At 43.0% G+C, this 14123-nt stretch overlaps 1 protein-coding gene across 1 annotated transcript in view; it reads right to left on the minus strand.

Annotated features, from left to right (window-relative positions):
- The window catches only part of GRIK1 (glutamate ionotropic receptor kainate type subunit 1), a 169519-nt gene extending 160884 nt beyond the window's left edge, over positions 1–8635 (minus strand). The window contains exon 1 of the mRNA XM_054385311.1: positions 8497–8635. Coding sequence (XP_054241286.1) covers positions 8497–8635 — 139 coding nt within the window. The remainder of the gene's footprint in view (positions 1–8496) is intronic.
- Positions 8636–14123: the final 5488 nt, after the last annotated feature.

The raw sequence follows: 14123 nt of genomic DNA on the forward strand, positions 1-14123 counted from the left end.
AGAAGTAACTAAAGTAATACTTTGGATACATCAGGCTGACATACAGACTGCCATTAACTGCAGAAACAGCACTGGCAGTTTAGGAAAGCCTAATTACTCACCTGGGGATCTAGTTCTCATGCTGAGGACGTTAATGACACATCTCTCACTGGGAGGGGAAGGGAAAGTGATCTTTCGTAGAAGTGACTGGCAGCAAACACAGTATAAACATCCTCACAGAACTCTGATCCATTGCTCATCCCAAGGGAAGAATAACTTGTACCTTCAAATATTTTTTCTTTTCTTCTAACTACCTAATGTTGTTTTAAAATAGCTTTTTTTTCCCCGCCCTAAAAAAATCCTCTGATCCACAACACATACCAGAGTCTCCTCCTGCTCATTCTGTACAAAACATTTAGAACTGCAAAGACATATATTAATTACAGTATAGTGAATGGCTTTTACTACATGCTTGATCTTAAAAAACCACAACAACAAAACATTGAGTTCTGGGTTGTTTTGGTTTGGGGTTGTTTTTTTTGTTGTTTGTTTTTTTTTTTTTTTTGTATTCCTAGTTTTGGTTTATTTGTTTGTTTGTTTTATTCTCTGTAGAACAGCATGCAAAATCACAGTGATTGTAAGATCTCAGTGGTGTACCACTGAATTTGGGGATGGCTCTGTCCCTTCTCAACTTGAGAGCCAAAGCATAGCCTAAGCATCTGTGATAATTTTTCTAGCAGAAGTGTTGCTTGGACATAACAATTGTGGGAAGATTCACTGTTCCTTCATATGTGGGTAGAACAATAAGTTTTGCACTTGCTCACTCAAAATAAGACCTGCTCCATAGTTTTGGAAGTACTTCTGCACTCTGACTATCACTTCCACCTACTCAGCATTGCACCAGGACCTCCATCCCATTTAACAATATGGAAGGATGGCTGGTCTTGAACCCCAGCCAGAATCAGTGTGCTGTAAACAAAATTTTCCTTGAAATAGACTTAGTTTGCATGTGTAGATTTGATGGCAGAATGTGGGAAAAAATTCAAAGCTAACAGAATTTATAATGTTCCTCTTTTAAATTTCTAGTGGTGCAGTCTTAAAGCCCAAAGCAAAAAAAAAAAAAAACAACTAGAAGGTGTAATTGTACAGAGCCTGACAAACCCAAGTAAAGAAGCTAAAACTGAGGCTTTGAGACCACTTCTTTTTGTCCACACTGATGGGCCTTATAACTGATTCACATTTGCCAGTGTTTGTACCACTCTCTAGTATGTGGGCACAGGTGAAGCTATGCAAGGAACCTTCTGCACTGTGAGAGAAATAAATAACAATTATAATAAGAACAACCTTCAGCAGCCCTATCAGACACTTACTTCTTTAGCTGAAATGAAAAAGACACATATTTGGAATAATGAAACAGCTTTAATTTTGAATTTGCTTGGTGAAAGCAAATTCATTATTTGAAAGCTAATCATCTTCGAGATAATACTGTATTACCTTCAACAGAAAGAGAAAGGGAAGGGTAATAACATTCCCACGGCAAAGCTTTCCCAAAATCATAAACTCATTACTGCAAACTAAAATCTAAAGTCAGCTAAAAACTAGGACATACTGGGCTTGCAGGTTACAGATCCAAAGCTCTGGAGTAAAACTAATCAGTTCTTGGACTGGATTTCTTTTTTTTTTTTACTGCAATACAATCTATAGTCTAGTTGGTCAAATCAAGTCTTTCTGAGAAAAGAAGATTAGAGCTGTTTCAGATATTTGGGGGGGAGTGGGGAGAAGCAGGATTTAAGCTTCATTATGGACCAGGACATACAAAACAGACTGTAATGAAAAAACAGTATTGAGATTGTACTTGAGGTCTGAATGGAAAATGTTAAGCAAAGGCAGGGCCATATGGAGGAGCTTATAGCTACAGCAAGAATGGATGCTGAGGCAAATGCTCTCTGAATAAGTAAAATTAGGCATTATGGGAAAGTCACAGGAATTAAAAAAAAAATAATAATTATACCTGACCACTACAAATAGGCTATTGGGCAAGAAATTAAGTCCAGAGAAATTTTATTGTATTTAAAAGGATTATTCCTGCTGCAATGATCACCGTACTGGGCATGAATTGGAAACTGAAAAAGTATTAGGTAAAGGATCACTCATTTTGCAGAAACAAACTATTTGATGAAAAATTCTTATCCTTTGGCAAAACTTCATCAATTCCACTGCTTTCAAGATTTCATTCTGCACTTTACCAAAATCTGAAGTGTCTGAACTGATACACGTGTGTTACATAAACGCATTTGAAGCCCTGGTTAATCACAGTAGGGTGTCCTATTTATCTGCCCACTTGGAGCTCACTGCAGTGCTATGGAACTGTTTTGCAGAGAGGCAGATCAGGACGCACCTTGCATAAGAGAAAATAATAAAATACCACACCCTGGACTGCCTTCCATTTCATTTTCTGTATAAATCTCTTGACTTTCACCAAGATAGTTACACAAAATTTGCCATATTTAACCACAATGTGAAACACAGGACTAACATACCTTCGTGACATATTTTTAAAATGGTTTTATCTCCCTCTCAATCATCATAGCTCTGGTTCAGGTTAGGTAAATGCAGCCATGCTTCCTTAGTTTTCATTTTCTTTTTGTTCTCCACCAGTCTTTACTGACAAGTGGTCCAGGACAGAAGCAACTCATGATTGGTGTTTTTGTTAACACAGCCCCGAGTGTCTGGCTGCCTGCTGCATAATCATCAAGCCACAGTTTTAGAGACTATTTGAAGGCTGTCGTGCACCTTTACTGGTCATCTATTTCATGCCAAAGTAGATATTTAGGACATAGGTATATTTTGACAACAGAAATGCAAACCACCAATTTTCTGGAAAGCAAAGGTCTCCTCTATGGTTTCAATTCCTCAGCAGCGATTTACACCACACCAGCAATAAGGGCACTATGGCCACAGCACAGTCCCTCAGCAAACACACTTATTGAGGCATCAAGGAGGGAGTAGTGAGGTGGGCGTCACTCTCTTCCCCCTGGTATCAAGTCATAGAACAAAACGAAATAGACTAAAATTGTGTTGGGGAGGATTAGATGGGATATTAGGGGAAAATGATGTATTGAAGGAATTATCAGGCATTAGAATAGGACATACAGAGAGGTGGTGGAGTCACTGCCCCTCAAGAAATGTGTGAACATGGCACTTCGGCACATGGATTAACGGCCATGGTGGTCTTCAGTTGATGGTTGGACTCAATGATCTTAGAGGTCTTTACCAACCAAAATAATTCTATCACTCTATGATCAAGAGCTGACAGTGTAGTGGGTCACCACAATGCTGGTGAGCTTCAAGCACTCATGTCTACCCTTGCTCAGCCTCAGGAGTGAGTTCCAGAAATGCTCTGTACAGTGCACTTACGTAAAACAAGATAAAAATCGGATTTTGTCAGATGCTAGCCATCATAAGGAAGGGTGGTAAGTAGGTAGGTTAGTCAGAGGAATTACAAAAGTTTCTTCATTCTAAATATATTATGTCCAGGCAGCTCTTCGGGCAATTGAAACTGGCATCACTGCCTTGAGTTCAATAAAAGGATGTCCATTTACAGTGGCTTCACAACTGGCTTCACAAATTTTTAATATTCCCCAACAGAACAACCTACTAGAGCAACAGAACAACCTACAAGGTACAAAAGCCTGGAAACATAATGGTATGGAATGCAAAGTAGTCCACCTCTCTACATCATCAAGCCTAAATTGCAGCACACAAAGAAATCACCTACAAGATTTTGATTTTAGTAATTTAGGGTGAAACCATGCAAATCACCATGCAAGTCAAGTTTTCCCTGAGTTCCCTGAATGCATTGAGGTCACTTGGCTCCACTGACATTTGCTTGCACAAGTATAGGCTTACTGGAGTGCCCTGCTAAGGTGCCAGCAATATCATAAAATCATAGAATCAGTCAGGGTTGGAAGGGAACACAAGGATCATCTAGTTCCAACCCTCCTGCCATGGGCAGGGACACCTCACACTAGATCAGGCTGGCCAGAGCCTCATCCAGCCTGGCCTTAAACACCTCCAGGGATAGGGCCTCAACCACCTCCCTGGACGGGGCCTCAACCACCTCCCTGGACAACCCATTCCAGGGTCTCACCACTCTCATGGTGAAGAACTTCTTCCTCACGTTTTTATCTGTCTTTTATAGGGTATTTTAAACTTAATTAACCATTTAAAGCATGCAAGCCAAACATTGCCATTGTCTCGCACTTGTACAGTGCTCTCAAATCCAGTGAGAAAGGAGATGCATAAAAATTAATGTTTGGACATATTGGTATCAATCCTTTCGTAATATTTGTAGCAAAATAGTGTTCTGCTAGGTGTAGAAAGAGGAAATTTAGACAAATTGTATTATAGCGAAATGAGAAACCACTGAGCATTCAGGATCTGGTGAATAAATCACAGTTAATGCCTCAACATCTAATGATAGAAAATGTAGTCCCACTTCCTACAATATTACAGAATAGAATAACCTAGTAAGAAATACCTTTGACAATCCACATTTTTAAAGATGTTCAAATATGATAAAGATTCCCCAAATACAGTTTTTGCCATGGTCACACTGATGAAGCTCAAAAGTGTAACAATATCATTCCCTTCACAAGCAAAATCTCCAAAAGAGTTGACAAAAAGTTGCAAATTTGCAATTAAAGTAATTAAATTAATTAGGTTTTTGTCTTTATCATTCTCACAGTGCAGGAGTGGTAATACCATGCAGCAAAAAAAGTCCACAGCTTGAGTCTTGTCTGTGGAAATACAGACACCCATTCTGAAATCAATATGGAAAATTTCAATTTATTTGAAAATACTATTTTGCAGGCTAAGTTGACTTAGGTGTGTCTTTTTAAAATCTGTATCTCTCAATTGGAGAGAAATATTTTTGGGGCTATTCCTGCATCTTTGAAAACACAATTCACTAAACCATTGGTAATTTTGCTTAAGTAAGGAATAAATCAGTGCAGAATCTGAAACCACGCTATAATATTCTCTTTAACTACAGCAACAAATTTCTGAAAACTATTTCTGGTACTTACTTCCTCACCTAAAGCAATTTCTGTGAAACCTAAAAATTATTCACTTGCTCATTTTCAGAGGTTGTTAATTTAAAAGATTAATTCCAAGATTCATCCAAGTACAACTTTCTACAAGTATTTGTTGAAAACTGCTACATTATCTTTTAAATTAACTCCAGTGATATGTTAATAACTTGCCTGGTTTCTCAGCTGCTGGCTAGTTTCAATCCAGGGTGCAGTAGCATGATACTGCTGAAGTATATTCTTATAACCTAGTTAGAAGTTGAAATGGTCTTAAGGACATACAGTAAGAAATAAGAAAGCTCTGCATCCAGTATAAACAAATAAATTGTTGAGATTTCATCTGCTTCTACTACCTAGCACCTGCTTTTCTTAATTTACATTCTTCCTTCTGTTACTTGAGTTAGTTTATTTTATACAAGTGGAACAAGCAAGCCAGATAAGAAGGTTAGACTGACTTAGTGTAAAAGCTAGAAATTCCTTGGAATTAAATAAAAAATATTAGGATCATGAACTTTAAATATACCTTTATACAATATAGTCTAATGGGTCCCATGTAGATAAAGATGGCATTTCCTTGGACAGCTCTATTAGTTCATATATCAAAGGAAAAGCTTTTTAACATGAATGTGAAAAAAATACTCAGTAGGGTGCCAAAATTTAAGTACTGTATCACCTGAAACTGAAAATTCTATCTTATTAGGATAAAAATAATGGATTTTGAGATGAGTTGGTTTTACTAGCCATATTGCCATCAATTTCTTGTTTAGAGGGCTAGAAAAATAGTCATTATCTAGATGCTGAGAAACAGCTAGAATTTCTATTGCTTGCATGTCCTTTCTCAGCTAATTAAATGCCAACAGGAGAATTTGTTCATATAAAAAGCCAGAAAAATAAAAATTAAAAAAAAATCTTCCTAACAGTGGAAAATGCAGTTAAACTACCAGTGTATTAATTTGGGCACAAACTGCTGCACCATTGCATAGCAGTGCATTCCTTTCCTTAATTAACTAAAGCATGAAGAAGAAAATCTGATGGCTTAATAGTATTTTCTTCAATGGCAGAAATGCTTTGAGATGATTTTGTTATGTTATCACAAAAAGTGTTGGAGTTATTGCCATTGCTGCTGTTTGTCACTTCTAAGACTGACAGATTTCAAAGAGAAACTTGCTGCCATAAACGGATGTGAAGGATTAATATTTTATAACACCATTACTTTATAGGCAGGATAACTGTAGTAATAAGAAGAGATTTAATATTTTATGCATTTACAACCACGTAACTCATAAGGAACATTTATTCTCTGACAGCTTCACTTTGGATGTGTATTTGGTTGCTGTAATTGACAGATGAGCAGTTTGTCATATTTACTGTTTATACTGTGGTGGAAGTAACAAAGTCAAATCAGTGTGAATCATACCATCACTGCATGAACTGAGAGTGATTCCGAAGTAGAGACATACACAGATCTTGCAGCAGAGAGACTAAAAAGCACACAAGAGGGAAAAGAAACATGGGCAATTGCCTGGGAGCCTCACTAGACCAAAAGGAAGCAGCAAAGCAAGTTATGCAATGGGGAGGTTGGAGAAGAGTGCACCCCCTAACTCTCTGCCTGGGTCGCTGCAATGCCGATGTGAGCTGTGAAGCCAAGATTTCATCCTGCACAGAGCACAGCATTTAGACTACATTCAAGCAAACACATTTCCCTTTAAACTCTGACACTTTCTTTTTTTTCTTCAGAGGAACTTCCTATTACAGATAAGCACATTAAGGGCTGCCTAGTAGCAGTGATGCTGCTTGTGCATTTCCAAAGCATCCTGCTGTTTAGCATGTAGCTAAGTCATTTGAACATGGTTTACTTTCTTTCAGAAGTTTCACTGGTCCCGAATTCACCGGCCTGTGAGAGCTCAAAACTTTGTGTTTCCTGTGTTCTCTCTCTGCCTGTTCACAGACATTCCCCTAGACTCCAAACAGGCCGTTTTTCACTGTGGTGGCAAGGAGAGAAACAGCAAACCACCTGCATCCCATGAGGGCGGGGGGTGGGGAAACAATAACAACAACAAAACCCATCAAAACCAACCAAACACAACAAACCGAACATGCACCGCATATGGACAGTTATGAACAGATTTTAAACTGCAAGGTGCTCAGTGCCTTTTGCTTTTCTTTTTCCACCACCCTTGACTTTGCTCAGCACTTTGAGGGATTTCACGTCTTAATTTATTTAAATGTCTCAGTCATCGGGTCCCTTGCTCTCTAAGCATATTAAGGAGCCTTCCACTTATGTTTAAAGGACCATTCGTGAGGAAAGCTGAGTGGAGTTAAGGCTTGACAGGTCAAAAGGCATCAATCTTTTACTTCACACAGGAATACGCCCTTAAGTAATGCATCTCTCCGGGCGGCATAAACAGCTGCTTCTCTCTTTTTTTTGGCTTCATGTTCAGTATTTGTGAAGCAGAAGAGGGGCACGCAGAGAAACAGAAGCGTGACAGATTCTGCCTGCATCTTTTTCACAGTTTTTCCTAACCCCTAACTCTTTCGATACTTTGTATTCACTGTCTCGCTTGACTGACACAAGAAACCCACTGTAAAGAGAAAGGCTTCCTGTGAACTGAGCCCCGTTTCCATGGTGCAGAGTTTTCTACTTAAAAATAAATTCCTGTCTTCTGGGGCTACCAGAATGTACAGCACTCGCGGAGCTCACCCCATCCCAGGGTTAGGGGCTGAGGGCAAAGAAGAGTAAACACGTCCCCCATCCTAAAAGGCTGCTCTTCGCATAGTAGAGCTGCTTGCTCTCCGGTCCGACCCAGGGAACCTCAGCGCTTCTCGAAATGCATTTTAAGGTCACTGAACCACTCCTGCGATCCCCGTGGCGGAGAGAGAGGTGCCTGAGTGGCTCTGGACGCAGTTTACACCCGCCGCCGCGAAGCGCCCCAGCGCTGGCTGGCACCCTCCTGTCCGCGGCCAGCCCCAAGCGGCTCCCGGGATGTTCGCCCCCACCCCGCTTCGCCAGGACTCCCACGCCCAACTTCTCCGCGTCCCGCCGCCGCGCACTGGGGCAAACTTTCGGGAGCGGCATCAGCGGAGCGGGGCAGAGCCCATGAGCGGAGTAAGCGGGGCAGACTGCGTCCCACTCCCTGGGCAAACGCCCCCTCCGAGGAAAGCCTTAGGATGAGGGCAGTCCAGCCGGCACCGCCCGCAGCCCCAGCCCAGGCGCGGCAACTCCTCACGGGCTGCGTCGAGTCCCGCGCCCCGCGGGAGGTACGCGGCTCCCGATGGCACAAGCAAAGCACCCGCGCAGCGCTCGAGGCAAGTGGCAAGGGAAGTGTGCAGCAGGGAGAACCCCCTACACTGCTTCGGCTCCCACTGCTTCGCGGGAGCCAACGGTGCCCGCGGAGCGGGGCGCACAGGGCCCGTGGGTGGCACTCACCGATCCGCAGCACTTGCTGGCCGCTTTGGGGCAGGCCGGCCGAGGCGCAGAGCAGCACGAAGAAGAGTCCCCCGCCGCCGCTACCGCCGCCGCCCGGGGCCGGGCGGAGGGGCCACCGCGGGCCGAGGGCGCTCGCCATCCTCCGTGCCCGCCTCAGTTCATGCCGGGCTCCGCGGGTGCGGAGCGCGGGCGGCTACCCCCGGCGGGGCCGGCTGCGCGCCGCCGCTGCGCGCCGCCTGCCCATGGCGCGGGGGCTTCGCGCCCGCCGCCCGCGCTCCCGCCGCTGCCGCGCTGCGCTGCGCCGCCACCCGCGGCTCCCACTGCCTTCGCCCCCTGTCACCGCCGCCAGGAGGGGAGGGAGGAAGGGAGGGAGGAGAAGGGAGGGGGCGGCTCCTTCTGCGGGCGGCCCCGGGCGGGGCGAGGTGGCTCGGAGAGCTGACCGGGACGGGCGGCCGTGACCGGGTACCGCGCACGCACGGGTATACTCAAAACTATCCGGCTGCTCGCCGGCACGGCTGGAGCCGCGTCGCCCACGCTGGACAAGGACAAGGAGAGGGGCCATAATGTTCCCTGTCCCCGGCCGCGCCAGCCTACTGGCCCTGCGATGTGCTATGTGCGGTCCCGGCTCCGCGGGTCTCTCTCCGCACGGCTGCAGGCCCCTCCTTGGCCCGGGGGAAGCTTTCCCTCCCGTGTCCGCCAGCCTCACAACTCCTTCTTTTTTATCTCCTGGTTGTACGCGGGTTTGAAATGCAGGCAAGAGGCAGCAGGCCCCTGTGTTTGCACAGATTCCTTCTGGGAGGGCCAGGCATGGGACAAGTTAATGGTGCCCAGTATCTGGAAGCCACTGGAGGCAAGGTGGAGGGAAGGCAGAACTTAATGCAGTGCATTTGCTACCCTGGACCTCTGCAACCAAGTGAAGGACAGGAGACATGTCACCACAGTGCATCTCTCCAAACATGGCAGGAGCTTAAGCAAGATGACTGCAGGTATACTCGCCTGGGATCAAGAGTTCACAAAGTTTGAGTGATGAAAATTCAGGGCTAGTTTTGAACCATTGGGCACAGAGATCATAAAACTCGCCATCCTTGACTTGGACAGCAGATCAGTTTTCCCTTGTGACTTGGCATTCTCAAATTATTTTAAAATTCTGTTTTAAAGGTTCAGTGAAAATGCTTCACTATGAAGTAAACGTATGGGTCCTGAGCTGATCTGAAAAAAAAAAAAAAACATAAAAGGAGAATGACTTCCATCTATCAACAGAACTAAAATTGCATAGCTGAGATCCAAAATGGAATTAATTCAAATATGTTTATTTTATATTCCTCTCCAGTCTAACTATTGTTCCAGAAATCAACTCCTTGGAGCAGTCTCAGCACATGGTGAAGTGCAATGGAAATGCAAGTGTCTACTTTATATCTCCCAATCAGTCTCAAATGTTTCCTGAAAAGCCTGACTCTACTGCATACAGAGCAATTCCGGCTATTTGGGAGTTCTCACTGCCGAGATTCTCAGACAGGATACTAATCAGTGCCTTACTTTACATTTCTTACACCACTTTTTACATGCATCTTGGAGAATTTTTGCCCACAATGTTAATTTTTTTGTTTATTTACCTAAAAGACATCCTTTCCTTAAGAATGGAGCAAAATCTACTGGCAGGCACAAGCTTCCTGCCAGTCCCCAGGGTGACACAGCTACATTTCCTGTTAGCTTTCACACCATGTCTCCTGCTCCCAGCCACAGTGCCAGCACATAGCTTGACTCGTGCCTGCACTGAGGCTACCCCAGCTCTAACCCCACAGCTCTGTGTGTCAGTTGCTGATGTCAGCATCACTGCTCTGGACCTGTGCCCACTTACACAGATCTGTGTGACCACTTGCCCCTCACATCTTGATCTTGCAGGACATGCCCTGGCAGAGGGTGAGAGGTAGGCTCAGCCTGCACCCTCGCTTGTCTCATGCATATCACACCAACTAAATGTGACAATTACATTAACTCATTCATGTGGTTAATAACTACAGCATTTGCTCCTGTGTAGGAGGCAGAAAAGAAATTCATAAGGCCACCCTGGGCTGGGTTGAATGGCTTGGTAACTTTGGCACGATTTTATAATCTATCTTTGCATTTCCAAAGGCTATACAAGAGAGAAGGTGTACATCTCCTAATTGGGAAAATCTCAGCCCCTGAACAATGGTTTATAACAGGTAACCTTCAGGTACACATTCATCCACTCTACAAAACCACACAGAACCATTTGTCCCCAGCATAAACAGGTTCCTGCAGAAAACAGACACCTCAGTGTTCATTTCAGGGACAAAAGAAGTTGACCAGAACATATACTTTCTTTGAAGCTGTTAAGAACATGGATGGAACAAAAATGGGAAAAATAAGGGTGTAATAATGACTGTGAGAGGATGGCAGAGGTCTGGAGACACTTGATACCAGTAGTAGAAACCTGAACAGCTCAAACTCTGCTAACCCCTTGTGGCAGGAGTGGCTCATTGGGCATTTGTAAGAGGTACTAGCTTCTGCTTCAGGGTGCAGCCATGGGTTATATTCCACATCTTTGTACATAAAGAGTGACAGCCTTTGAAAAACTGTAAATGGAATACTTCAAATTGCCTCTAATGCTGCAAAGACCAGCTAAACTTTAAAATGAGAAATAGCCTATTTGCTATCGTGGAAGACTGGATTTTGACCTGTTTGTTTGTTTGTATATATGATACCTATGCCCTGCACTGGCCAAAGCAAACATGAAATGGAAGGTTGTGTTTTCACAAATCTTCAAAGGAAAACTAGGGGAGAAGGAGAGGAGTTTTTAACTGCCCACTTTGATATTTAAAGCATTTCCAATTCTCAGTATAGCTCTGGAAAATATGTTTTAGAATTAGAAAGGGATGATTTTGAAACATAAAAAGACAGAAATTGTTTTAAACTGACTAAAATTTCCCTGGAAGTATCTTTCAAGTTTCTAATTTTACAGTAAGCTCTAATCTGGGTTGTTGCTTACAACATAGTGAATCATTCAGTAAGGTCTAGCCTACCAAATCATGTCATGCTTTGCAGGGTCTATTATTTTATTTCTGGCTGATATGTGAAAATAAGCCTCAATACAGTTCATCTTGTGGGTTTGACATTATCAATACTCTTAAATCTTTGATCCCTTTTTGGAGACGTTGGACTTTGTTCAGAAAAACAACAACAACCACAAACAAACAAACCAACAAACACCAAAAAAAAAACCCACCAAAAAACCCAGATCCTTTGCCAGTCTTTTTTCTCCCAGTTAAGCAGGTTTGAATACCCAGAGCTTCAACATGTGAGCTCTTGTTCATCTCACACTGGCTACCAGGTTTGCTTATTCATTAATTGCACGGCCAATACTTAGAAGAATTGATTAGCAATATGTGTTTAAATACCTTGAGAATGAAAGGTAGTGTGTGTAATCAGTCTAGTTTTGTCACATAGCACATTAATATTACAAATGGTAAAAAGGAGTCCTTTACACAGGAATTTGCAGTCTTTATTCTTGTTTCACAACATCAAGTTGCAGTTTTATATCATGTATAATTATTATGCAATTTGCAGTTTTGGCAATATTTTTAGGATAATAGATAAAACCTTGTCTGATATCAGGGCTTCTTGACTGAGTCTGGAGCTATAAACCACCTTCTTCACATTTTGCATCCACTTCAGGATTCTTGTTTGGAGTTTGTGTGTGGTCAAAATATCAAAAGGATAAGTGTATGTGAATGTGTAGGAAAATCTAGAAGATTTCAGAAAATCTAGAATTTTCTCAATTTCTTGGTCAAGTTCTGAGACATTTTAGCTGTGCTGTGTTGTTTTTAGGACTTTAACCAAACCCTTTCCAGTCTAAGCTACTGTCTAACTGAGTTAAGATTACAAGTTGCAATCAGCATTCATTTGGGAAGGCTGTGTTTCTGCACTTGTCTTCCAATAGCCTTCTACCATCATGCAGTACAAGATTCGATAGATTGCAGCAATAGATTGTACAATATTGCAGTAGTAAAAGCTCCAAAAAGAAAGCATAATAAATCAGGCATCCTTAGGTCTTTCATAACCTATGTACAACACCTGATAACACAGGAACTGACAGCATCATCTAAAAATAACCACACCATATCAGCATTCTGCTCTTCCAACAAACAGCTGTGATCTTCAAAATAATCTTGCACCCCAAAATGTACCTTAGAAAAAAAAGCTGAAAGAAACTGAAAAGAGAAGACAAAAAATCCTTCTCTCAAACATTTTCATTCAAGATAAATTGCAAAATAAATATTACTCCAAAGGAGATAGGAAGAGAAAGCTCAAATGATTTTTGGATTTCCTAATCTCCTGAGCCCTGGCACCCTTTGCAGCTCCTTTGTTTGCAGGCTTGGGTTTGGCTGCTCCATCAGCATTCAGACTTCCACTGTGTTGTCCGTCCTCCTGTGCCCAACCATAGTGCTGCTCCTCCACAAAGACCTTGTCTCACCCAGCACCTTTGTCACACTGAACCTGTTCCATATTCCTGAAAAATTCTGCCACTGCCTGAGACAGGCTCTGTTCAGATGAACTTCTTCAAGGCAGTACAGTAGCTCAGATAACCCTCTCAACCACTCTCTCCTTCTCAGACCAAACAAATGCCCATGTATCTCCCATCCACCACTGGTGGCGTCTGGCTGTTCTGTCCACATCTGTCTTCAATGCTTCCTGTTATTACTCCCTCACTTCGTTGATGTTAACTCTCCCCATTTACTCCCTTGCAAAATTAATTTCTGAGTCTCCAGATTTCTTTCCTCTGTTCCTGACGCCACATCATTGTGCTTGAGAAGGAAATCCTGAGGAGAGGAAAGTGGGCAGGGTGGAGAGGAGAGAAGCAAGAGGGGAGAGGGGAGAGGGGGGAGAGAGAGGAGAGAGAAAAGAGGAGAGAGAATAGAGGAGAAAAGGGAAAAGGGGGAGAGGGAGAGGAGAGGAGAGGAGAGGAGAGGAGAGGAGAGGAGAGGAGAGGAGAGGAGAGGAGAGGAGAGGAGAGGAGAGGAGAGGAGAGGAGAGGAGAGGAGAGGAGAGGAGAGGAGAGGAGAGATGGAATTTGTCCTCTACTTGACTGGAACACACAAGGAGTAAGCATCCCTGCAACCACAGGGACGCAAATAACCTTTATGCATCTGTGGGTGCCATTGTCCATGAAGAACAGCTGTCCTGGGAGAACCACCACAAAGATCTGTGGAAGACGGCATGACGACTCAAGAAATCTGTAGAGCAGAAATGGTGGATGTAACTGATGGAGTGCCATGCTGGCAGAGGAGAGGAGAGAGCTGTTTTAGAGTCTCCTGACATGCCTTCAGTTTTGCTTCAGTTGAAGTCAAAGAATATTTTTTATATTTTTCCCCTCTCTCTTTAACAGCTTGTTACCAAAGCATCGCTGAATTTCTTGTCAAATTAATTTTTAAGCTTAAAAACATTAAGATATAAGTATTTTTACTGAAGCATTGTAATACAAGGGAAAATAAATATGAATTATTTCCCCCATTGAAATAGCACCATGATGACAGCAAGCTTACACACCACATTTTGAAAAGCTGGTTTTGGTTCAAGTACTCTCTTTATTTATGTTCCCAAGCCTA

Source organism: Indicator indicator, chromosome 1, assembly GCF_027791375.1.
Source record: "Indicator indicator isolate 239-I01 chromosome 1, UM_Iind_1.1, whole genome shotgun sequence".
In the NCBI taxonomy this organism is placed as follows: domain Eukaryota; kingdom Metazoa; phylum Chordata; class Aves; order Piciformes; family Indicatoridae; genus Indicator; species Indicator indicator.